Source organism: Rhinopithecus roxellana, chromosome 11 (genome assembly GCF_007565055.1).
Source record: "Rhinopithecus roxellana isolate Shanxi Qingling chromosome 11, ASM756505v1, whole genome shotgun sequence".
In the NCBI taxonomy this organism is placed as follows: Eukaryota; Metazoa; Chordata; class Mammalia; order Primates; family Cercopithecidae; genus Rhinopithecus; species Rhinopithecus roxellana.
The window spans coordinates 127,581,643-127,605,728 of NC_044559.1; the positions used below are offsets into that span (position 1 = coordinate 127,581,643).

Genomic DNA, 24,086 nt, shown 5'->3' on the forward strand with positions numbered 1-24,086 from the left:
ATCAATTTTGTTTCATAGTCAAACTATGAACTGAATTCCTTCCCGAAGTTAGCTTGGCCTACGTGTAGGAATGAACAAGGACAGCTTGAAGGTTAGAAGCAAGATGGAATCGGTTAGGTCTGATTTCTTTCACTATCATAATTTCCTCAGGTATAATTTCATCAGTTGTAATTTTGCAAAGATTGTTTCAACACCCAGGGGCAACTGTTTAAAGACATTTTATTCTGTCCAGGTGTGGCGGCTCACGCCTATGATCCCAGCACTTTGGGAGGCGAGGTACGTGGATCACTTGAGGCCAGGAGTTCTGAGACCAGCCTGACCAACATGGTAAAACCCCATCTCTACTAAAAATACAAACATTAGCCGGGCATGGTGGCACACGCCTGTAATCCCAGCTATGCGGGTGGCTGAGGCAGCAGCATCCACTTGAACCACGGAGGCGGAGGTTGCAGTGAGTCAAGATCGCACCACTGCGCTCCAGCCTGGGCAACAGAGCGAGGCTCTGTCATAGTGATAGATACATACACACACACGTGTATATATATATCATGTATATATATTGTGTATATATATGATAAACACATTTTATTCTTTTTTTCCCTGTAGTTAGCTGATAAATTACCTAAAATGTTAAAGTTGCAGAGTAGGATCACCCATTATCTTCATGTTCCTGGAATTTGTGATACAAAGAACAGTGTATCGCCAATCAATAGCTTATGTTATTTTAATGAACCAATATAGGAACTGCCCCACTTTTTAAAACCCACCTGAATATATGTTGCTAATCAGAGCATATATTCAAGGCAACTTGAATCTATGTCTCCCAGGTTGCAGTCCTCAAATTTGACCTAAATAAACTCTACTTATATTAATTTTTACCTCAATTCCTTTAGTTTGACAGTCTTATATTTGTGGGAGTGGGTCAGTATAAGCATACAAGATGTACAAGCTAATCCTATTTTCCCCTCTTTTTTTTTTTTTTTGTTTGTTGTTGTGGCGGGGTCTTGCTCCATAGCTCAGGCTGGAATGCAGTGGTGCAATCTTGGCTCACTAATCCCCCTCTGATAAAATACATTTACCAGGAACAGCCCTAACCTCACACTTCATTCCAGCCTGGCTCTCTCCCTCTCAAACTCCATTCCAGCCTGGCTCTCTAACTTTCTGCCTCATTCCACTGGCTAGTCCTTAAGACCCTGACCTAATACTCCCTTTTTGAAGTCTCTGGCTCCAATCCTAAGCACCATATTCCTTTGCCCAAATCTGGAATCCCAGGGCCTCTTGAAGGTTTCCCAATACATGTAAGGCCTACTTCTAGGCATGCATGCATGCCTCTACTATGTAAGGAGTACTTCTGGAAGCCACCAGCTCTAGAGTTTCTGAAAACGTCAACAAGACTGCCTTTGAAAACAGAGGGTGGGTGGTGGTGAGAACATCCTGTGAAGGGTGCCAGCTGGTTTATACCAGTCAGTGTGCCAAACTGCTCCTCTAATGAGAAGAGGTGGTGCTGTTTTAATTCCTCCAGTTTTAAGATGCACTTTACTATTATTACCCTTTTTAGTTTAGAAAGATAAAAGTTGACGAAGAGGCAGGGCTAGCACTGAAACCGATAATTATGTTAATCAAAAATCCCACCCACCTCCAGAAAACCTTTTCACAGAGCTGCTGAAAGTGGTAAATTGATTGGTTTAAGTTGTATGTTCTCTTCATGCCACTTTTTTTCTTTTTCTTTTTTTTCTTCCCGCCACTTTCAAGCTAAAAGAGTGAACAGATAGTAAAATAGCTACACTAAATGGAGTTCAGAGGAGAAAAAAAGGACAGACTATCTGACAAACCAGTGTCTGGGTCTTCTAGTTAAGAATTAGAGGCCAGGTGCGGTGGCTCACTCCTGTAATTCCAGCACTTTAGGAGGCTGAGGCAGGTGGATCACCTGAGGTCAGGAGTTCAAGGCCAGCCTGACCAACATGGTGAAACCCCATCTGTACTAAAAATACAAAAATTAGCCGGGCGTGGTGGTGGGCACCTGTAATCCTAGCTACTTGGGAGGCTGAGGCAGGAGAATCTCTTGAACCCTGGAGGCAGAGGTTGCAGTGAGCCAAGATTGTGTCATTGCACGCCAGCCTGGGAAACAAGAGACAGACTCTGTCTCAAAAAGAAAAAAAAAAAACAAATAAACAAAACATAAGAATTAGGACCATACTTTTATTTTATTTTATTACTTTTTAGACAGGAATCACTCAGACTGCATTCTTTCTCTCTTACTCTCCTGCAGGAAGAGAATGATCATGAATGGCAAATGGCAGGTGCAGTGAAGCAAGAAAAGCTGGCTTCAGGCTCAGAAGAGAATGCTGTGCCTCTTCCTCATGGTTTCCGGTGCCCTGCATGTTCAGAGAAACTTCTCTAGTAATGAATGAACTGTAGAAATGATCCCTGAAAATATGGTCTTGATACTTTATTTTTGTGGCAATTTTTTTTTTTTTTTTGAGACGGAATTTTGCTCTTGTTGTCCAGGCTGGAGTGCAATGGTGCGATCTCCACTCACCGTAACCTCCGCCTCCCGGATTCAAGCAATTCTTCTGCCTCAGCCTCCCAAGTAGCTGGGATTACAGGCATGTGCCACCCCGCCCGGCTAATTTTGTATTTTTAGTAGAGACAGGGTTTCTCCAATTTGGTCAGGCTGGTCTCGAACTCCCTACCTCAGGTGATCTGCCCGCCTCGGCCTCCCAAAGTTCTGGGATTACAGGGGTGAGCCACCGTGCCCGGCCAGATCCAAAAGGAGCAGCTTGGGATCCTTATACTGTGAAAACACGTTCACGTCTTTCTTAATTAAGATTTTATGCTGGGCGAGGTGGCTCATGGCTTTAATCCCAACACTTTGAGAGGCCAAGGTAGGCAGATCACTTGAGGTCAGGAGTTCAAAATCAGCCTGGCCAACATGGTGAAACCCCGTCACTACTAAAAATACAACAATTAGCTGGGCATGGTGGTGCATGCCTGTAGTCCCAGCCACTCAGGAGGCTGAGGCACGAGAATCCCTTGAACCCAGGAGGCAGACTTTGCAGTGAGCCGAGATTGTGCCACTGCACCCCAGCCCAGGCGACAGAGCAAGAGTCCGTCTCAGACAAAAAAAAAAAAAAAAAAAGATTTTAAAGTACCTATTTGCCAGTTCATATGTAGTTGATTTGGAGCATGTGCTACAAGATTGGTTCTAAATATACATAAACTAAGAGCTGAGAAAGTTATTGCTAAGCTAAATTCAACCAATTACACTTTCTTTTTTTCTGCTCTTTCCTTGCACCAATATTATTCTAATTCTATTTGTCAGGCTGCTTACTTTTACAATCTTTTTTAGTGTAGAAAAGGTAGAAAAAAATGATATCATGAACACTTTTCTTTAATTAAAAAAAATCTTTTTAAATAGAGACGAGGTCTCACTGTGTTGCTCAGGTTGGTCTCAAACTCCTGAGCTCAAACGATCCTCCCTCTTTGGCCTCCCAAAGTGGTGGGATTACAGATATGAGCCATCATAGCAGGCCCAAAGCAGATGTTTCAATAAGCACTATTACTCAAAGCCAGATATGTGATTTTGAACAAGTTACTTTATTTTCCTCTAAACTCCAAATTACTCAAGTGATAATGCCTCCTGTTCAGGGATTTTATGAAGATTAAGTAACAATAAAAATAAGCACAAAATAAACAAAAAAATAGCACAGTGTAGGCATTCAGGAATTATTAGTTGAAGTTCCAACCCTTCGTCTATGTATACCCCTTACTTTGTGAGATTACAGGAAGGATGACAAAAAAGGATATGGTGGGTTTTTTTTTGTTTTTTGTTTTGAGACGGAGTTTCACTCTTGTTGCCCAGGCTGGAGTGCAGTGGTGCGATCTTGGCTCACTGCAACCACCGCCTCCCAGGTTCAAGTGATTCTCCTACCTCAGCCTCCCAAATAGCTGGGATTACAGGTGCATGCCACCATGCCCAGCTAATTTTTGTATTTTTAGTAGAGATGGGGTTTCATCATATTGGTCAGACTGGTCTCAAACTCCTGACCTCAGGTGATCCACCTGCCTCAGCCTCCCAAAGTGCTGGGATTACAGGAATGAGCCACCACGCCTGACCTTTGTTGTTTTTTTGAGATGGAGTCTCCCTTTGTTGCCCAGGCTGGAGTGCAGTGGCACAATCTCAGCTCACTGCAACCTACGCCTCCCAGGTTCAAGTGATTCTCCTACCTCAGCCTCCTGAGTAGCTGGCATTACAGGTGCCTGCCACCTCGCCCAGCTAATTTTTGTATTTTTAGTAGAGACGGGGTTTCACCGTGTTGGCCAGGCTGGTCTCGTACTCCTGACCTCAAGTAATCCACCCACCTCGGCCTCCCAAAGTGCTGGGATTACAGGCGTGAGCCACTGCGCCCAGCCCAAAAAAGTATATGTTTGCTGAGCCCTTTAATTGTTGAAAATGATCGTTGAAAAAAAGAAAAATTAATGACAGGACTAGGAATGTACACCAGCCAGGAAGTAGAATTAAGAAAGTTTAAATGCAATGGATGAAAACTATAGGCAGGCTGGGTGCAGTGGCTCACGCCTGTAATCATAACACTTAGGGTGGCCAAGGCCAATGGATTACTTGAGCTCAGGAGTTTGAGACCAGCCCGGGCAACATAGTGAAACCCCATCTCTGCAGAAAAATACAAAAATTAACAGGGCATGGTGGCTCACGCCTGCACTCCTAGCTACTTGGGGGATGAGGCAGGAGGATTGCTTGAGCCCAGGAGGCAGAGGTTGTAGTGATCCCAGATCGCTCCACTGCACTCCAGCCTGGGTGACAGAGTCAGATCCTGTCTCAAAACAAAAAAGAACATTATAGGCAAAGAAATACAGATTTCTTTAATACTTAAAAGAGAATTATTATGAAGTTGATATGAATTAATGTGAAATAAGACTACCAATGCCAGGCTCAGTGGCTCACATCTGTAATCCCAGCACTTTGGGAGGCTGAGGCGGGAGGATCACCTCCGGTCAGGAGTTTGAGACCAGCCTGGCCAACATGGCGAAACCTCATCTCTACTAAAAATACAAAAATTAGCTGGGTGTGGTGGTGCACCTGTAATGCCAACTACTCAGGAGGCTGAGGCAGAAGAATTGCTTGAAACTGGGTGGTGGAGGTTGCAGAAGATTGCGCCACTACACTCCATCCTGGGTGACAGAGCAAAACTCCATCTCAAAAAAAAAAAAAAAAAAAAAAAAAAAGACTACCACACTAATGTGGTATTTTTAGGATTTTTTCTTTTTTCTTTTTTTGAGATGGCCCGGCTTATCTTTTTTATCATATAATCTCTAACTGATGTATGTGACACAGTAATACAAAACTATCTGAGCTATAAAAGAAATATGAAAGGCTTCTGTTTTCTTTTGTAGGCCTTCTGGAACTTTGCCTCAGACTCAGATACCAATGAGTCCTAATCATACCAATATCCCTACTCATTGCCTGCTTGTTTTTGGATTTACACATTTGACTTTCTCATCTCATATCCTAGAAAAGTATTTAGTAAGAGTTGGATCTGGCCAGGTGGGGTGGCTAATGCCTGTAATCCTAGCACTTTGGGAGGCTGAGGCGAGTGGGTCACCTAAGGACAGGAGTTGGAAAGCAGCCTGGCCAACATGGTGAAACCCCGTCTCTACTAAAAATACAAAGACTAGCTGGGTGTGGTGGCGGGCGCCTATAATCCCAGCTACTCAGGAGGCTGAGGCAGGAGAATCGCTTGAACCCTGGGGGCAGAGGTTGCTGTGAGCCAAGATTGTGCCACTTCCCTCCAGCCTGGGTGAAAGAGCAAAACAACAAAAGAAAAAAAGAGTTGGATTTAATTTTCTAAGCATTAGGCTAAATTTGTTATGCTAGATAACATGATATCCTAAGATAAGCCAAGCATTATAAAGATGGATCTGATGATTGCCAGGAATGTATTATCTATGCAGTAATGATAACACATGGAAACAAAGCCATGTGTTCTCCCATTTTTAAAAACATGTTTTGATGATGAAGGATATAAAATACAGAGTCACAGTGAAAGCCTGCAGCTTGAGTACATTTGTAATCAGGTGATTACAGATGATTGCTATGAGGCTAATGAAGTGAAATTTACTCCTAGGTTTGAGTAGATGATAAAAGGAACATTAAGTAGATTGTAGTCTCAATCATGAATATATTCACCTAATTAACATTTTCCTACCTTTGAATTTAAATATCAAAATTGATACGTGAGAGTTGATTTGTAATACAAAATTTACTACTTTTGATAGTCATTTCTCACCTAAGCTTGCAGCATGTAATAATTTTTTTCCCACAAATCTTTTCCTACATTAAAAAAATACATAAAAATCTTGGCTAGGCATGGTGGCTCTCGCCTGTAATCCCAGCACTTTGGGAGGCCGAGGTGGGCGGATCACCTGAGGTCAGGAGTTCGAGACCGGCCTGGCCAACATGGCTAAACCGCATCTCTATTAAAAATACAAAAATTAGCCAGTCATGGTGCCACGCACCTGTAGTACTAGCTACTCAGAAGGCTGAGGCAGGAGAATGGCTTGAACCTGGGAGGTGGAGGCTGCAGTGAGCCAAGATTGTGCCACTGCACTCCAGCCTGGGCAACAGGGCGAGACCCCATCTTAAGAAAAAAAAAAAAAAAAAAGTAACTTATTTGGGTTGGGCGCAGTGGCTCGTGCCTGTAATCCCAGCATATTGGGAGGCCCTGGTGGGCAGATCACTTGAGGTCAGGAGTTCAAGACCATCCTCGACAAAATGGTGAAACCCAGACTCAACAAAAAATACAAAAAACTAGCTGGGTGTGGTGGCACTTGCCTGTAGTCCCAGCTACTGGGGAAGCTGAGGCACGATCACTTGAGCCTGGAAGGCGGAGGCTGCAGTGAGCAGAGACTGCAAGATTACACCACTGCGCTCCAGCCTGGGCAACAGAGTGAAATTCTGTCTCTAAAACAAACAAACAAAAAAATTTGTTTAATTGTTAAGAATCAGTTTCACTAGGGATAAAAGTCAGAAGAACAGAAATTGTGAGTTCCTTTGTGAAGATTCAAGGACCTTCAAGGACCTCTGAACAGCCAAGGATAATCATTCCTATTTTTCATCTTCAATGGAAAAAAGAGCCCATTATACCTTTCTAGCCTATACTGGAATAAATAACAATTAAATTTTATTTATTGTAAACTAACAAAGGAAACAGTGTAAGTTAATGAAATGTAGTCTCTACAACTTGTTAGACTTTTTATTTTTTATTTATTTGTTATTTTTAGTTGGACTTTGTTTTTGAGACAGAATCTCGCTCTGTCACCCAGTCTGGAGTGCAATGGCTTGATCTCGGTTCACTGCAACCTTTGTCTCCCAGATTCAAGTGATTATCCCTGCCTCAGCCTCCCTAGTAGCTGGGATTACAGGCACACACCAGCATGCCCGGCTATTTTTAGTAGAGACAGGGTTTTGCCATGTTGACCAGGCAGGTCTCCAACTCCTGACCTCAGGCCATCTGCCCGCTTTGACCTCCCAAAGTGCTGAGATTACAGGCTTGAGCCACCGCACCAAGCAACAAGCTAATTTTTGTGTGTTTAGTAGAGACCGGCCTTCACTTCATGTTGGCCAGACAGGTCTCGAACTAGACCTCAAGTGATCCACTGGGCTCGGCCTCCCAAAGTGCTGGGTTTACAGGCCAGAGACCCCGCGCCCGGCCGGCATTGATGTTGCTTAAATTACAAAGTAACCGGCCAGGCGCAGTCGCTCAAGCCTGTAATCCCAGCATTTTCAGAGGCTGAGGCAGGCGAATCACCTGAGGTCGGGAGTTCCTGAGACCAGCCTGAGCAACATGGAGAAACCCCGTCTCTACTAAAAAATAAAAACACAAAATTAGCCGGCATGGTGGCACATGCCTGTATTCTCTGCTATTCAGGAGGCTGAGGCAGGAGAATCGCTTGAACCTGGGAGGCAGAGGTTGTTGCAGTGAGCCGAGATCGCACCATTGCACTGTAGCCTAGGCAACAAGAGCCAGACTCCGTCTCAAGAAATAAAAATTACAGCCTGGCACAGTGGCTTATGCCTGTAGGCCCAGCACTTTGGGAGGCCCAGGCAGGCAGATCACTAGATCAGGATCAGCCCTAGGCTGAGCTGCAGCTGGCGTTTGAACGTGACAGCAGCGGTGGCAACCCAGAACCTGTCCGTGCCACCAGCAGCGACGAACTCCAGGGTCGGACACCGCCACTGCACCTAAGTCAGGTGGGACCTCAGCTGTGGGAGGGCGGGAACCTGCCGCAAAGCCTCATCCGGTCAGCTATACAGGGCCCAGAGGTCGCGAGCTTGCGCTGCCAGCGCCGGCCAAGGAAGATCAGAGCCCAGGGCGGAAGGGGGTGCACTCGGCGACCCTCAGCGGTCTGGGCCCAGCCCTGCAGCCTCCACTGGGGACTCAGGTGCAGCTCCCACCTGAACATGGCACGCGGCAGCAGGGGCTCCAACCCGGACCCTGTCAGCGCCACCAGCAGGGCAGATACTTGGGCCAGAAGCCTCCAGGGCGCCTAAGTCAGGGGGTGGGTCCCCAGTTGCAGGAAGGCGGGAATCGACGCTCAGCGCCACCCTGGAGGCTGCATGGTGCCCAGCACCAGGGTCCAGCTCCTGGAACGCGGGTCGAGGAGAGGCCAGGGGCGGCTATGTCAAGCAGGCCGTGTTGCAGGGCGCCCCCCACGTTCCGCTCCAAGGGGGCCCGCCAGCCCGGCAGCGCCTCAGCGGCAGGTGCCACCTGCACGCGGTGCCCGGTGGAGCGCGGCCAGGGCGCGTGTCTCCTCAGCCTGTTGAGTTGCGCATGAGCTGCTGCCTAACGGCTCTGCTCAGAATTTCTCCCGAGAGAGGACGAAGTGTTCAAGAGCTTGGCGAAACAGAAATTTTTACTGGTGTCGGGGCGGGTGCGGGAACTAAAGAAGGGCGAGTGGGAGCTGGGTGGGTGCTGGGGAAGGGCCAGCAGGAAGCGAGGGCGAGCGGTAGGGGCTGGGGAAGGGCGAGTGGGAGGCGTGGGTTCTCTCCAGCAGGGGGCTGCAGCCATGAAGAGGCTCTTAGCTGCCGCTGGCAAGGGCGTGCCGGGCCCGAAGCTCCCGAGCGCCTTCAGCGAGCGGGTCTACACCAAGAACGACTGGTACATCATCCACTTCGGGGATCTCGGGAAGATCCATAAAGCTGCCTCCCTGGGCCAAGTCCGGAAGCTGGAGAGTATGACAGTAAAGAAAAAAAGCATCGACCTGAACAAAAGAGATGCAAAGAAGAGGTACCAGGCCCTGCCTGAGCCGGGGCTGTAGGAGGAGGTGGTGGCTGTGGGAGGATCGCCCCTTCAGAATGAGGGGCTGGGGGGCCTGGGGTGAGGGGAGCAGGTGGAGGAATGGCGGGTGGGGGAGTGGCGGGCTGTGGGGCGGCCATCCTGGGCAGGCCCCCCAGGCCTGGGATGGGGGCGCCCTGCAGGGCAGAGGGCCCAGGCCACCTTAAAATCAACTCCAAACTTTAGTTGCTTTCTTCTTCACTCCCACTTCCTCTCACAGAGCACTGTGTAGAAAATTTTAGAGTGATTTAACTCACAAAATTAAGTACATACAGGGTTTTACTTTTAATGTACAGGTTTTAAAAGATAATGTTAGATACACTATGAAATGGTGCATAATGAAATAATTCCTATAATATATGAATTTCTTGGCTAAAAATTCTTTGGATAAAGTCCAATGTCCATTTTGATATCAATGAATGTCTATGTAAATATGTTCTTTGCTGAGGGACCCTAGAAGGAAACTTGGAGGTGGGAAGATGGTTTATGTTCTTGAATTTAAGAAGACTCATTTTTCTCAAGATGCAACTTCTTTATCAGTTTTACATAAACCAAATAAAGTTATCAACGTTTTAACATTTTTAAAATTACACAGGCTTTTACTATTGTGATGACATTTTAAATATTTTGTAACGGAATAGAAAAGTCCTGCCCTTCTAGACATCAAAATGTGCTATTAATTTGCACAAGATGGGGCGGGAGCAGTGGCTCACGCCTGTAATTCCAGCACTTTGGGTGGCTGAGGCAGGTGGATCATCTGAGGTCAGGAGTTCAAGACCAGTCTGGCCAATATGGTGAAACACCGTCTCTACAAAAGTACAAAACTTAGCCGGGCCTGATGTCGGCTGCCTGTAATTCCAGCTACTCGGGAGGCTGAGGCGGGAGAATCACTTGAACCTGATAGGTGGAGGTTGCAGTGAGCCGAGATCCTGCCATTGCAATCCAGCCTAGGCGACAGAGTGAGGCTCTGTCTAAAAAAACAAATAAACAAACAAAAAATCACAAATTGTTTGCTAACAGCTGAAAAGACAGGTAATTGAATACAACAGAATAGAAAATCCAGAAACACCCAAATATATGTAAGAATTTAGAACTTGATAATGGTCACACTTTATACTAGTAGGAAAAGAATTAGTTTCATAAGTGAAATGCCTGCTTTTTGGAGAAAACTAGATTTTTATGGCACAAAATAAGTTCCTGATGGAATATAGATTAAAAGTTTTTAATATACAAAATGATAAAAAAAAAACCAGAAAAACATAAATGCCTATTTACACAGATACATTTTTATGTTGACAAAACCTTTCTAAGAAGCTCAGAAGCAAGCATTCTGAAGGGTAATTTAGTAAAACAAAAATTAAATTACCCTGCATATGTGAAAAAATAAAAGGCAGCATACTTGTAAATATTTACTACTTATGTATGTGTATGTGTGTATACATATTAGATTTAAAAATCATTGTTTTATAGAGAATTCACTCAAATCAACAGAAAATACTCTAATTTAAAATTGGGCAATTTAAATTAGTTATCTAAATTGCAGATCTAAAAAAAGTACTGGGCCTCTAATTTAAAACTGGGCAAAGTCCTTTTTTAAGATCTGCGAGTGACCTATGCACATAGGAAACAATATTTAGTGTTCCTGGTTAGAGAAGACATTTAAGTTAAAAGAGGAATCAAATACTGTTTTCTACCTACAATGTTTGTGAGGATAAAAAGCAGTGACATTCATAGTACTCTTTAAAGTGTAAGTTTCGGATGACTTTTCAAATAGACAATTTGATGGTAAGTACCATATTTAAAAATTGTATATGCCCATTAGTGATCAATTCTATTATACTAAAATATTTTTAGAAAATAATGAAACATACTCACAATTCCTTTTCTGAGCACTGCTTAAAATATCAATGTATTAAAAAGAATCCATTTAATGGTTTTTATAAATACATTTCAGTGAGTTTACAGCATGGGATAATATGTGACCACTCAAGGCAGAAACATATACAGAAGTATGTTGACATTTGAAAATGGATTTTGGTGTACCAAGTGAGGGTAAAATTCAGTTTGATTATACATACAGACTATGGTCTTGTGTTATCGGAAATTATGTCCAAAATATGATAAAATTTGTTATTTGAGGACATTTGTTTTAATATAAAATGCTTTTCCTTTTTATTATTTTTGATTTCTGCATTGAGCATGTACAATGCTATTAGTAAAAGTTTATTATTAATGAAATAATTTTTGGGAAGAGCAGCAATATGTATTTTGCACAGATAAAGATAATTTCTCACTTTATATATTTTTTTCTGTGCATTAGTATATTCTGTGAACTTTTAGCATCTTCAGAAGAGAATCTTTTTATCTGTGCTTATTGATTTACACGTACATTTTATTAAACACATATTTTTATTATACATAGATTTATTACTTATATGTCAATAACTATAGATTAATCATTTTAGTGTAGTTTTATTAGAAAAATAAAATGCAAATATAAGTGCTTTATTTATAGCAATTTTTTAAGACATTGAACTTCCTAACTTATTTATCTATTCTTTTAATCCATTCATCACATATAAGCTGAATGCCTATTATGTAGAAGACACATTCTATTAACTCTCAAGACCTTTTCATCCTTAAAAATTTCACATTTACCTGCTCAGCCTGAGCAAAGTGAGGGATTTAAAATTGGAGTATTAGAGCTGAATCTCAATTTAAGCGTTTCCTCTCATCTTTCAAACAAAAACACTTCTGAAGTGAGAAACTAGTAAAAGATAACTACCAACCATGATATTGGAAATTTACAACAGCTCTAAATAGTAATATTAATCGTCAAAAACATCTAATTTACATGCATTCTATAAATCTAAATATGAATTTCCATACATTCTGTAAATCTAAATATGGAATAAAATGAGACATACCTATTTATTTGAATCCAAAGTTTTCTTTGGCTTGAAGTTTTTAAAATATTAAAGAAATAGCTTGTTTTAACAATTTGTTGTTTTGATTTCAACTCTCCTTTTGTGTAGTACTCTTAAAAGGTATAATTTCTTCCAGTGTCAATCCTGTGAGTAGGACTGCCATACATATGTATGTATATAGCATATTCCACTTCTTGGAAGGCACTGTGAATTGTGTGATGCCTCCTTATTTTATGCACCAATAAAAGATTGTTTAAATTTCTGCCAAATATAGTTGTAATAAATAATGAATTATAAATGGCATTTCCATCTCAGAGATGTTAAAATACAAGAAATTGAGCATCTTAGAATCTTTAAAATACTGTGTTACCTCTAACTTTTAAAACACACCACAAAGTAGGCATAATTGCACCATTTTACTTAAAATGTTTTCTTTGTTAAGTAGTAGTAATAATTATAATATCTAACAATTACTGAGCTGTTACACGTACTAGGAACTCTCCCAAATACTTTGCATAGATTCTCATTGAGGCGTCACAGTGATGTCCTGAGATAACTACTGTATTCATCTTCATTTGATTGATGAGAAAATCGAGGTGCAGAAAGTTTAAGTGACAGCTAGAAAGTGAAAGATCTTAAAGTAATATTCAAGCTCAAGTTGAACTGAATCCAAAGGTCAAGTTCTTTGTATTCAAACAGGCCACTCTTTCGTTAACGTAGTGAGCAAAAAGAGTGAATGAACATTGTACTTTCTTCAGGAGAATATTAAATATTTGTTTTGAAGGCAGAGAAAGAGCCTGGTATTTAATGTTTACAATTACATAAATCATTGTATGTTTTGAGACAGTGGACTAAACTTTGCCAACAAGTCCTCTCACTCTCATAGGACTGCTCTACACTGGGCCTGTGTCAACGGTCATGCAGAAGTAGTAACATTTCTGGTAGACAGAAAGTGCCAACTTGATGTCCTTGATGGCGAAAGCAGGACACCTCTGATGAAGGTATAGTCAATTTTTTTCAGTAGAAGATGGATTTAGTTCAAATACACAGAATAAAAATGAATTCAGTTGAAATGCAACTAGTCTGTGAAACCTGTGGAATACTTATTTTGATTTCCTATAATTTATAATTTACTTCTTGCTTTAATACCGACAGGCTCTACAATGCCAGAGGGAGGCTTGTGCAAATATTCTGATAGATTCTGGTGCTGATGTAAATGCTGTAGATATGTATGGCAACACACCTCTCCATTATGCTGTTTATAGTGAGAATTTATCAATGGTGGCAAAACTGCTGTCCCATGATGCAGTCGTCGAAGTGCAAAACAAGGTAGACGTTAACCAATGTTATTTTCAAAATATTTGAAATCCATTTGTTTTAACGTTAACATATGTAAAACTGTTATATTTGGAAGCTCAAACATTCCTTGAATGAAAATAAGTTGAAAGAACTTAATTACCTAAGATTTTACTTTAAATATTAATATTTTTACAAGAACTATTAGAGACTATGGCTTTTCTGTGCATTTATGATAAATATTTGAGTTTCTTAAAGGTAAAACTTTTTCAAATATTCTTTCCCACCCAAGTTTTTTTTCTTTCCAATTATTGTAAAACTACAGGAAAGCAAAATTTGCCTTCATAAATTGAGTCAACATGTAAAATTTAGGAGACATGCAGAAATCTAGATTTCTTCTTAAAGGATCGAATCTGGTGTCTCTTGAGCCCATATGACTGTTTGGCATGCTAAGAAGACGTTTTAGCTTTACACAAAGCATATGTTTCCAGTTTGCTACTGTGCCCACCTAGTTACATCACTTACTCAACTTACCTCTTTTGCCTTTGTAAATATTTCAGTGATCAATTCCTCTCTCATAGTATATGTTGGTAAAGATTTCAAGGTATTCAAGGCAGTTTATTGGTGTTTATAATATATAGTTTATATTTTACATTAATTCATTAATATTGGGGTTGACTTCTAGAATTTAGAAGATTTTTTTAAACAATGATTTTTCTGTATATAAACCATAAATAATAATCTTTTATTAGAATGCTTTTAAGCCTTTATAGATTAATCATGGTTGTATTTGAATAAGTTATGCACATTGCAGAAAATATTATATCCTTCTTCTCAGAATTGTCCCTTAAAATTCAAGTGATTTAGGGGCTTCTATTATGCTAATCCACAAAGATGAGTTAGAACTTTCATTAATAAGCCATTTTATTCATGTTTTTGATGTTTTGCCAAAAATTAAGTAGCAATTACAAAGAAACCAGAATACAAATGGATTATTGCATTTTCAGAAATAGATATGCATTAGGATCCTAGGATTGTCATTATAATTGAGAATAAACGTTTATACTGATTTTCTAATAGCTGAGACAAAATCTTATTGTCTTGTAACAGAAGAAACCCCATGGACCATTTAATAATAAGCAGTCAAAGTTCATTTGAAGCCAATCTCTTTTAATTTAGAGCCACTTCCTTAGTGACTCATTTAGAGCAGGAGTGCCTGACATTGGCATCTGGGATCTTGGGATTATTGATAGAAGAGAATCAAGAGAGTTTTTATCACCTAGAGGAAACCTCCATTTTTCTTGGGAAGCTTACAAAACTGTATTCCTGAAATTCTAATTTGTCAAATGTTAATCTCTGCCACAAAAATACATTGTCAAATAAGTATTAGGCAAAGTTCAAGTCATTTATTGAATAATGGACATTTAATTCACAGTTTTATAATATTTCTTGAACATATATAATGGTGGAATCTGTTGGGGTACAGTGCTTCTGGTAAGGTAATTATTCTCTGGAATATAGTTTAAGAAACACTGCCCTAGAGGTAATTATTTAGATTACTCATTTAGTCAAAAACAAATTATTTACTACTATGTCTTAGGGTTTAAGGATATAGAGATAAAAGATACAGCCCTTGCCCTCAAGAAGCTCTTGGTTTAGATGGGAAACCATAAAATCATTATAATATAATGATTTTTGGAGATAACCAGAGTTAATGTGGTGACGCAGAGGTTGAATGTTTATAAGGGAAGGTGCAGTGCATGGGATAGCACAGAAAAGGGAGAAAGAAGGGATTGCTATTGATTTACTTTCTATTTTATGTGTTTAAGTTAATAGGATATTATGCAAGGTATTCAGTTCAGTTGAGAAATATGTAATTTCATGTTTATAAATTGTTTTGATATTTTGCAGGCTAGCCTCACACCTCTTTTACTGGCCATAATGAAAAGGAGTGAGCGAATTGTGGAATTCTTACTGACAAAAAATGCAAATGCAAATGCAGTTAATGAGTTTAAATGGTATGGTACTTCTTTTTTTTTTTTTTTTATTAAAACACAGTTGACTAGTGTTCTAGAGTAATAACACTCAAGTCAGAAATATTAAATTAACAATATTTAGTTAAAATTATTAGATTATAGTGAAACATATCAACACAAATTATCAGAAGAAAAGCAATTATTTGGACTGGTCAACATAAAGAACAGTATATAGTAGCACTTATCTTCTCTTATTATATCGACTGATTCTTATGTGGAATCTGATGTTTTTGGTTGCATCGTCTTTTATGAATGAAAGTGGTTCTGTATTAGTTTCAAGAAGTGTGAATCTTTTCAGTTTATTTTATAATTCAATATTGAATTATTAACAGTTTTATAGTATTTTTCTAACTTCTCTTTTTTATACACTTTTCAAAAAATGCAATATTTGCTGGGCACGGTAGCTGTCGCCTGTTATCCCAGCACTTTGGGAGGCCAAGGTGATTGGATCACATGAGGCCAGGAGTTTGAGACCAGCTTAGCCAATATGGTGAAACCCTATCTCTAATAAAAACACAAAAATTAGCTGGGCATGGTGGCACATGCCTGTAGTCCCAGCTACTCAGGGGGCTGAGGCACGAAAATTGCTTGACCCAAGAGGCAGAGGTTGCAGTGAGCTGAGATCATGCCACCACACTCCAGCCTGGGTAATAGAGTGAGATTCTGTCTCAAAGAAAAAAAAAGCAATATTAAATAGAAATAGGAGTATAAAATCATTTTGTCTTTAGGATGACTATTTGCTTTAATAAAGTTGTTTTCCTTGAAGCATATTAATTTTAGGTTATCCCTATGTGACTGTTAATTGCTGTCACCAGATACTGTGAATTTATTATTATTTTTTCCTTTTTTATTCATAGGGTATTTTTAATTTGAATGGGTAGAGGGAAGAAAGACATCTTTAATTGGATTAATATTTTAGTTAATTAAGATAAGCCATAGGTGAGTGATAAAGAGAAAAGATGCTTTTGATTCACACAAGACTGAGTTTAATTTATAGCTTCTTCACTTGATAGGTGTGACTTTGCAAACATTACTTAATACCAAGTATGATTTTCTATATGAAAAGGAGAATAATAATATGTCCTTTAAGAATGATTATATTGAAGTAACATTATAAATATCAACAGCATTTAATTCAGTATTTCATACGTTGTTATCAGCATCATTACCTAAACTTACTATGACTGCTACTATATCATTATTCCTAATATTGTTTTAAGCCTTCAGATTGCTCTCACTTGTCTAACTTCTAGCTGATTTTGAAGTACAAAATATTATATTAGACTAAGGAAGAAATAGATAATTTTTCACTTAAATATTTACCTCTTTGAGATTAGTGAACAAAGCATAATTCCTTGCCCCTCAAAGGACTTTATGTTAGCCAATTCTAGTATGCCATATCCCAATGGGACATGAGTCTTTTTGCCCCTTCCTTTTAGATTTGGTGGTGATTTGCAAGGATAAACACTTGAGCACTCAAGATACTTATGTTTGTTAGTACATGTAAATGGTTAATTCTACACTGACAGGCACATATTAAATTGGTTCTGCTCATAATAAGTTATCTCTTTGTTATTTTAGCACAGCCCTTATGCTTGCCATATGTGAGGGATCATCAGAGATAGTCGGCATGCTTCTTCAGCAAAATGTTGACATCTTTGCTGAAGATACGTATGGAATGACTGCAGAACATTATGCCGCTGCTTGTGGAGTTAATTTGTAAGTGTTTACATTTAAAAGCTAGGTGAGATTTTATAGTTTGTTTCAGGTAGTTTTTGAATGACAGTGACTTAGTTCGCTTCATCAGCCAGAAACTAGGCAAAAAGCCAGACTAGTTAGAAGGAGTATTGGGTCCAGGATTCTTTATTTTAGGACTTTCAACAACTTTATCCCTAGGGATCCTAATGTTGACTGCTTGATTTGAAGTATAATCCCTATGCCCGGGATAAATACAGTGTCACAATGTTAATTTTTCTAATTAGTTATTTGGGTCTTGAAATGTTCACTTTGGCAGAAAACCTGATAGTGTCCCCTGGGGGCTATCTTCCATATCTCAATACTTGAATTTTTAAAAAGAATCTAAGGGGTTCCTTAAGTCCAAGGAAGATAGTCATTTTGTATAAGTCAGAAGGACTAGGGGGGACATGGCCATTCTCTTCATTTTGTTATTTTCATTGATTCTGTTGCTGCATCGTTGCCATTGAAATTGCGCCTGCAGTCTGGCAATGATCGACCTTTGTGACCAGGATGCCCTTACTAGCACAGATCCCTCAGTTTTCATAGTGATCCATATGTACACTTCAAAGTTATTACAGTTTTTTAAAATTCACATACATATTCTCAGCCATTGTTTCCAAAGTACCAGCACTCCGCTCTGGCAGCTAGAACTTTTATCTTTAGCCACACACATAGTGAGCAAATTGACCCTTCTCCTCCCACTCAAAACCTCATGTGAAACCCACATCTTAACCTGGACTTGGCCTAGACCTTCATGTTAAGTTATCCTTTGAGTGACTTCTTTCTATTTTCTCTAGCAAATATTAGTTGTGATAGTTTAAAACTGTAAGTCAGGTTGAAATAATGTTACAGGAAGAAATTAGAGATCCATTTTTATCCTGTTATCAGATTTATATCCCTGGCCCTTTATATCCTGTGTAGCACCATTTAGTAGGTAGTGGAAGGTTTCATCTTATTCTGTAAAATCCCATGTCATCTTTCCAAAGTTGTAGTGGGTTCCAACTTGTGGTTGTCCCCTCAAGTGATTCTTTTCTCCTAAAAGTAAAAATCTTCCTTGTTACTTGCATCTCTACCTTGAGTTTTTAAAATATTTTCAAATTCTGCGTTACCATGAAGCCATTCAATAGACTTCACTCTATCTCAAGTAAGTTGTTTAGATTTAACAGAGCTAAGCCTCATCCATCACTGATAGTCTTCACATATAAAAGTAGGGATTTGTGCTGACTTCAGGGGTACATATGCTAAAATTGAAACAATGTCGAGAAGGTCAGCATGGTCCCTGCACAAGGATGACATACAAATCTGTGAAGTGTTGCCTATTTCTTGCAGTCCCCAAAAGGACATCTGACTACTTTCTAACTGGCTCCAAGGAAATGGTGTGAGTCAAAGCAAAATGGGTGACACCCATTTTGCAATTGTGATTTTCATACAAAAAATATTTATGTAAAGTGATATATGAAATGAGGTGTGGTAACACATAGGATCTTCTGTGCAATATGTTGTTAGTAGGCATCTCAGAAATGAGAAAATACCAACTTGCATCTTCTTTGTGGAACTTATAAAAAATAAAGGTAGGGTTTTGTCTTCTACAGCAGCTGGAAATGAACATAGTGACTAAGCATCATTCTAACAAAGATTTGTTCATTCAGGTTAAGGGAGGTAGATAAAGAGTAGTAGTAGTCCAAGCCAGATGCTGACATCTGTTAGTTTTCTGCCTTTGGTGTGACTGATGAGCTCAGTAATAGAGGATAACCAGGTTATCCAATTTAATGAATTAATATATTTATAAATAAATTTCATTACAAATTATAAAATAGCTTAGATGCCTTGAATTACAAGCCACAAGGAAAAGAACATCTAATAAGCAAAAGCAGGAATTAATAACAGAAAAACTGCAACATTTGAACAAATATAACCTATGAATAAACACTTTTTTTAAAAAAAAAAAATTATTTTTGTTAGAGACAGAGTCTCCCTGGGTTGCCCAGGCTGGTCTTGAACTTCTAGGCTCAAGCAATCCTCCTGTCTCAGCATCCCAAAGTGATTGCATCACAGGCATGAGCCACTGCACCAGGCCAACACATGTGTTTTATTGGGAATTTTAAAATAGCTTCAGCAATAAGGTTCAAGAATATTATTTCATTGCTTCATTATTCCTTTGAGCATTTAAAAATGTTTTCTTGTTAAATCTTTGTGATAACCTAGTGAAATAAGGCTCTAAAATCCTCGTTTTTAGAAGACATTGAGCCTAAGATAAGCAACTTGTTCAAGAAAAAATACCTGTTGGTAACTGCGCTAGGACTTTTCTGAGTTAGGGACATTTTCTATTAAGCCAAGCTAACTCTAGTTAATTTACTGATATACAGAGCCTCAATTCATGAGTATTTCATTCTTGCTTTATTTCTTCTTTCATTAGAAGCTAATAAGTTCATAGAGCTTACAAACTAAAGTCTATGGAATAAGTAATATTCTGATGTTAGCTCTGATATTGTCGTGAAATATCTAAGAACTTAATAAATTTAGTAAATGTTTTTTATATCAGCGTTAAAATAGTAATTTTATATTACATTTTTATACGTAGCATTCATCAACAACTTTTGAAACATATACGAAAATTATCTAAAAATCCTCAAAATACCAATCCAGGTAAGATTTCGGATAGTAAGCTACTCTTGGTGGTGCTACCATAAGATTATGGAAGTGTTGATCACGAAAAAGCAATTCAAAAAGCAATGTGTAAATAGCATGTGTTATATATATATATGTATATGTGGGTGTGTACATATGTGTATATATAGCTTTGATTTAATTTTTTTAGTTTATTATTCAGAGTTAGTTAAGAATTTAGTTGTAGGTAGTTTATAATTTCAAAAAATGTTATCTGAAAAAGTATTTAATTATGGTCCCTAAAATCCTATATAATACTTTTGTATGTATAAGTAACACAATTTTGTATATTGTATGATTCCTCAATTGTCATAACAACTTAGACTTGTTATAAAATGTATAACCCTTTGTGTGATTGATGAGCTCGTAATAGGGGATGATCAGGTTATCCAATTTAATTAATTAAATATTATAAACAAATTTTATTACAAATTATAATTAGTTTACATGCCCTGAATTACAAGCCACAAAGAATCGACCATCTAATAACGAAAAGTAGGAATTAATAACAGAAAATTGTAACATTTGAAATTATAAAATGCGGGGGTCTATCCTGCAGACCCCGGCTGCGTGACAGATGAGACGCATATCCAGACACCGATATTCAGTGAAAGAGCAGCAAGGGTTCTCAGCCAATTTTACAGACACCAAGGAAGTTGCTGTAAAGAGTCAGCAGCCACAAACCCTGGCAAGCTGGCCTGTGGGCAAAGTTTTAAGACAAAGGCTTTGAGTCAACATACCTGTGGGTAATTAATCTGGTCGCCCCACCCCGGGAGAGCCATCCTGCCTAGGTGATCAAAGGGAAGTCTTAAAGCCGCATGAGTGGCCGGGCGCGGTGGCTCAAGCCTGTAATCCCAGCACTCTGGAGGCCGAGGCGGCGGATCACGAGGTCGAGATCGAGACCATCCGAGCTAATATGGTGAAACCCCGTCTTACTAAAAATACAAAAAATGAGCCAGGCTCTGTGGCGGGCGCCTGTAGTCCCAGCTACTCAGAGCTGAGGCAGGAGAATGGCGTGACCCGGGAGGCGGAGCTTGCAGTGAGCTGAGATGCGCCACTGCACTCCAGCCTGGACCACAGAGTGAGACTCCGTCTCAAAAAAACAAAAACAAACAAACAAACAAACAAAAAAGCATGAGTAAATAAGCTATTTAGATAAACTACTCTACTTTCCTTTGTACCCACTTTAAGCTATTTGCTCAAGGTAAAGATTAGACTGCTTTCAGCCATAACCCTATCTTGAGATTTTACAAAAACCTTCCGGCCTTCCAAGAAGATTTTGTCTATGTCCTATAATGTCATCTAAAAGTTTCCCACCAACCTGATGACTCCTACAATAACCTCTGAAGAAACACGGTTTTTTATTTATTTATTTATTATTTATTTACTATAGAGACAGGGTCTTCTTATGTTGCCCTCAGGCTGGTATTGAACTTCTGGGCTCTATTTAATTTTTACAATAAATGGTTTGCATTAGTAAATGATAATTAATTACAGTTGAATCTTGAGCAAATAAGAGTTAGGGTGCTGATCCCCCATGCAGCTGATGAAAATCTGCTTCCTATGAAAAATGTTTCTTATGACTCCACCAAAACTTTGCTAATAGTTCACTCTTGACCTGGAGCCTTATTGAAAGCATAAACAGTCAATTAACACATAGTTTCTGTTTTATATGCACTGTATACTGTATTCTTACAATAAAGTGAGCTAGAGGAAAGAAACTGCTAGAAGGAGGAAAAAATATATTCCTATTATTAAGTGGAAGATTGAATTATATACGTAAAAGTCTTCATTCTTATTGCCTTCACGAGTGTCTGATAAGGAGAAGGCAGAGGAGAGATTTGTCTTGCTATCTTGCAGTGGCAAAGGAAAAGAAAAATCTATTAGTGGGCTCTAGAGTGAAAACCCTTATTCGAGGATCAATGTGTGACATAGTGACTTGTGCTCACTTAAAAAAGTAACATCTTTAGAATTTGGAATTTAATAATACTTTTCTGGCACCAAACAAATGTCAACAAGAATTGCAAAACTTAGCCAGGGTACATCAGTACCAATAGGAGATATCTTTAACGATACCTACGGGGTGCAGAAGTTGGAAAAGCAATTCTTTATTGAGAAGCGCCCAGGATGTTACATAGTCTTGTACCAACAAGGTCTCACTATTATCAACTTCATTCCCTCTAAGTTGAAACCAAATAAGATATATTTACTTCATTAGAACAAGGTATGTGTTCTATCTGCTGGATAATTAGTGTGTTATTAGTATTTTGTTACAGGAAGATACTCTGTTTCTAATAGCCAAAATATTATCATTATAAATATTCAAATGCTTAACTCAAACTCAAAAAGTTATTAAAAAAATCAAAAATTTTTCACAATAATGAAAATGCTACTGTGATACTTAAATGGACACAATGCATTTTGCAATATGAACTGTATGAGCACATCTTTAATTTATTATATATTTATCAAAGACCTCTATAATTTAGATTTGGCAAGCTGCAGGAGACAAAGATGGTCACATATGTTTGGTCTTTACAGTGCTCATAATACAGTAGAGCGTGTCTACTGAATTTCTGTATTTTTTAAAAGAATTTCTTTTAAAAATTATTTTTTTTCATTTATCCACTGGTCCAATTAACAAATAATATGTCAGGTATCTTTAAGGTACTAAGCATCTTCCTTGTTATTATCATTGTCATTTTTTATTTGCTTCTTTATTAAGGTACTAAGCATTTTTCCTGTTGTCATCTTTTTTATTATTTATTACTTTATTTAGTGCTTACCTCTGTGCCAGAACCCCTTTGAGAACTTATAATTATTACTTATTATGTCATGTCATTACCCATATTCAGCAATGTGTCAGACATTTTAATCCAAGGTGAAGAATTAAAGCTTTAAAAATTTGGTAGTGTCCAGGCACAGTGGCTCACTCCTATTAATCCTAGCACTTTGGGAGGCAAGGCAGATGGTTTGCTTGAACTCAGAGTTTGAGACCAGCCTGACTATCATGGTGAAACCCCATCTCTACTCAATAAGAAAAATTAGCCGGGTCATGTGGCCTGTGCCCTTAATCCCAGCTACTTGGGAGGCTGAGGTAGGAGGGTCACTTGAGGTGGGAGAGAATTGCTTGAATGCATTGTAGCTGAGATCGCACCACTGCACTCTAGCCTGGGTAACAGAGCAAGACTCATCAAAAACAAAAAAAAGAGAGAGAGAAAGGAAAGTTGGTAATATGTAAGGAAAAGCATATAGAATGAGTAGAAGTTTGCCAGGTGAAGAGTCAGGAGGATGATATTTAGCAGAAGAAAATTTAAACCAGATTGCGGTTTGTGCAGAAGGAACATTGCAAGGAACACACAACTGATGAGGCTGCACCCTTGGCGGAAAGAAACACGACATGGCTGAAAGCTTGGTGGAAAAACCACCTCATGAGGTGCACCCTTGGTGTGAGGGAACATTGACACAAATTCATGTCTGGGGAAAGCGACATCTGGAAAGTTTGAACAGTCTCAGAAGAAGAAACACCTAGGAAATTATGAGGCCTACAAAAGAAACATCTGAGAAATCTGCATGGCCAGCAAAAGAAAGACCCAGGAAGATCACAGGGAGGAAAAGAAACATCTGTAAAGACTGAATGTGTAGCAGGGTAACACCTAATAAAACTGAAGATTTGGAAAAAGGAACATCTAAGATGATCACATGTCCTACAAAAGAAAACATCTATAAAAGCAAGGACAAATGGTAAGAGCTTGAGTGAACGTTGTAGGGTTTATTGGCACTTCAGGTTCCCTAGTAAAAAAAAGCGTGATATGGGAGTTGTGTGGGAATGACTTTATATGTAAATAAGGCAAGCTTAGACAAACACTTTTAATTGTAGAGAAATAGTAGATCTTATTCTGTAGGCCCTGGAAAAATTCTCACAATACTCTGATTGTAAATACTAGATGAACTAACAATGGCTAAAACCATAAGAACTAAAGTTCTTTTGGTGGGTCAGGGATATCATAGGATCCCATTATTATTTATTTATTTATTTATTTATTTATTATTTATTTATTTTGAGATTG

At 39.0% G+C, this 24,086-nt stretch overlaps 1 protein-coding gene and 2 non-coding genes across 3 annotated transcripts; 2 read left to right on the forward strand and 1 right to left on the reverse strand.

Moving 5' to 3' along the window:
* Positions 1-2,229: 2,229 nt before the first annotated feature.
* LOC115900637 lies at positions 2,230-2,443 on the reverse strand. The gene has a single exon (XR_004060296.1). It is a non-coding gene; the product is annotated as a small nucleolar RNA U3 (small nucleolar RNA).
* A 6,641-nt stretch (positions 2,444-9,084) lies between these two features.
* Positions 9,085-20,039, forward strand: LOC115900327 (putative ankyrin repeat domain-containing protein 30B-like). The gene is made up of 5 exons (XM_030940177.1): positions 9,085-9,305; positions 13,167-13,281; positions 13,436-13,609; positions 15,488-15,594; positions 19,931-20,039. Exons 1-5 carry the CDS (start codon positions 9,085-9,087, stop codon positions 20,037-20,039), a joined length of 726 nt encoding a protein of 241 aa, XP_030796037.1.
* Positions 18,567-18,673, forward strand: LOC115900513. The gene has a single exon (XR_004060197.1). It is a non-coding gene; the product is annotated as a U6 spliceosomal RNA (small nuclear RNA).
* Positions 20,040-24,086: the final 4,047 nt, after the last annotated feature.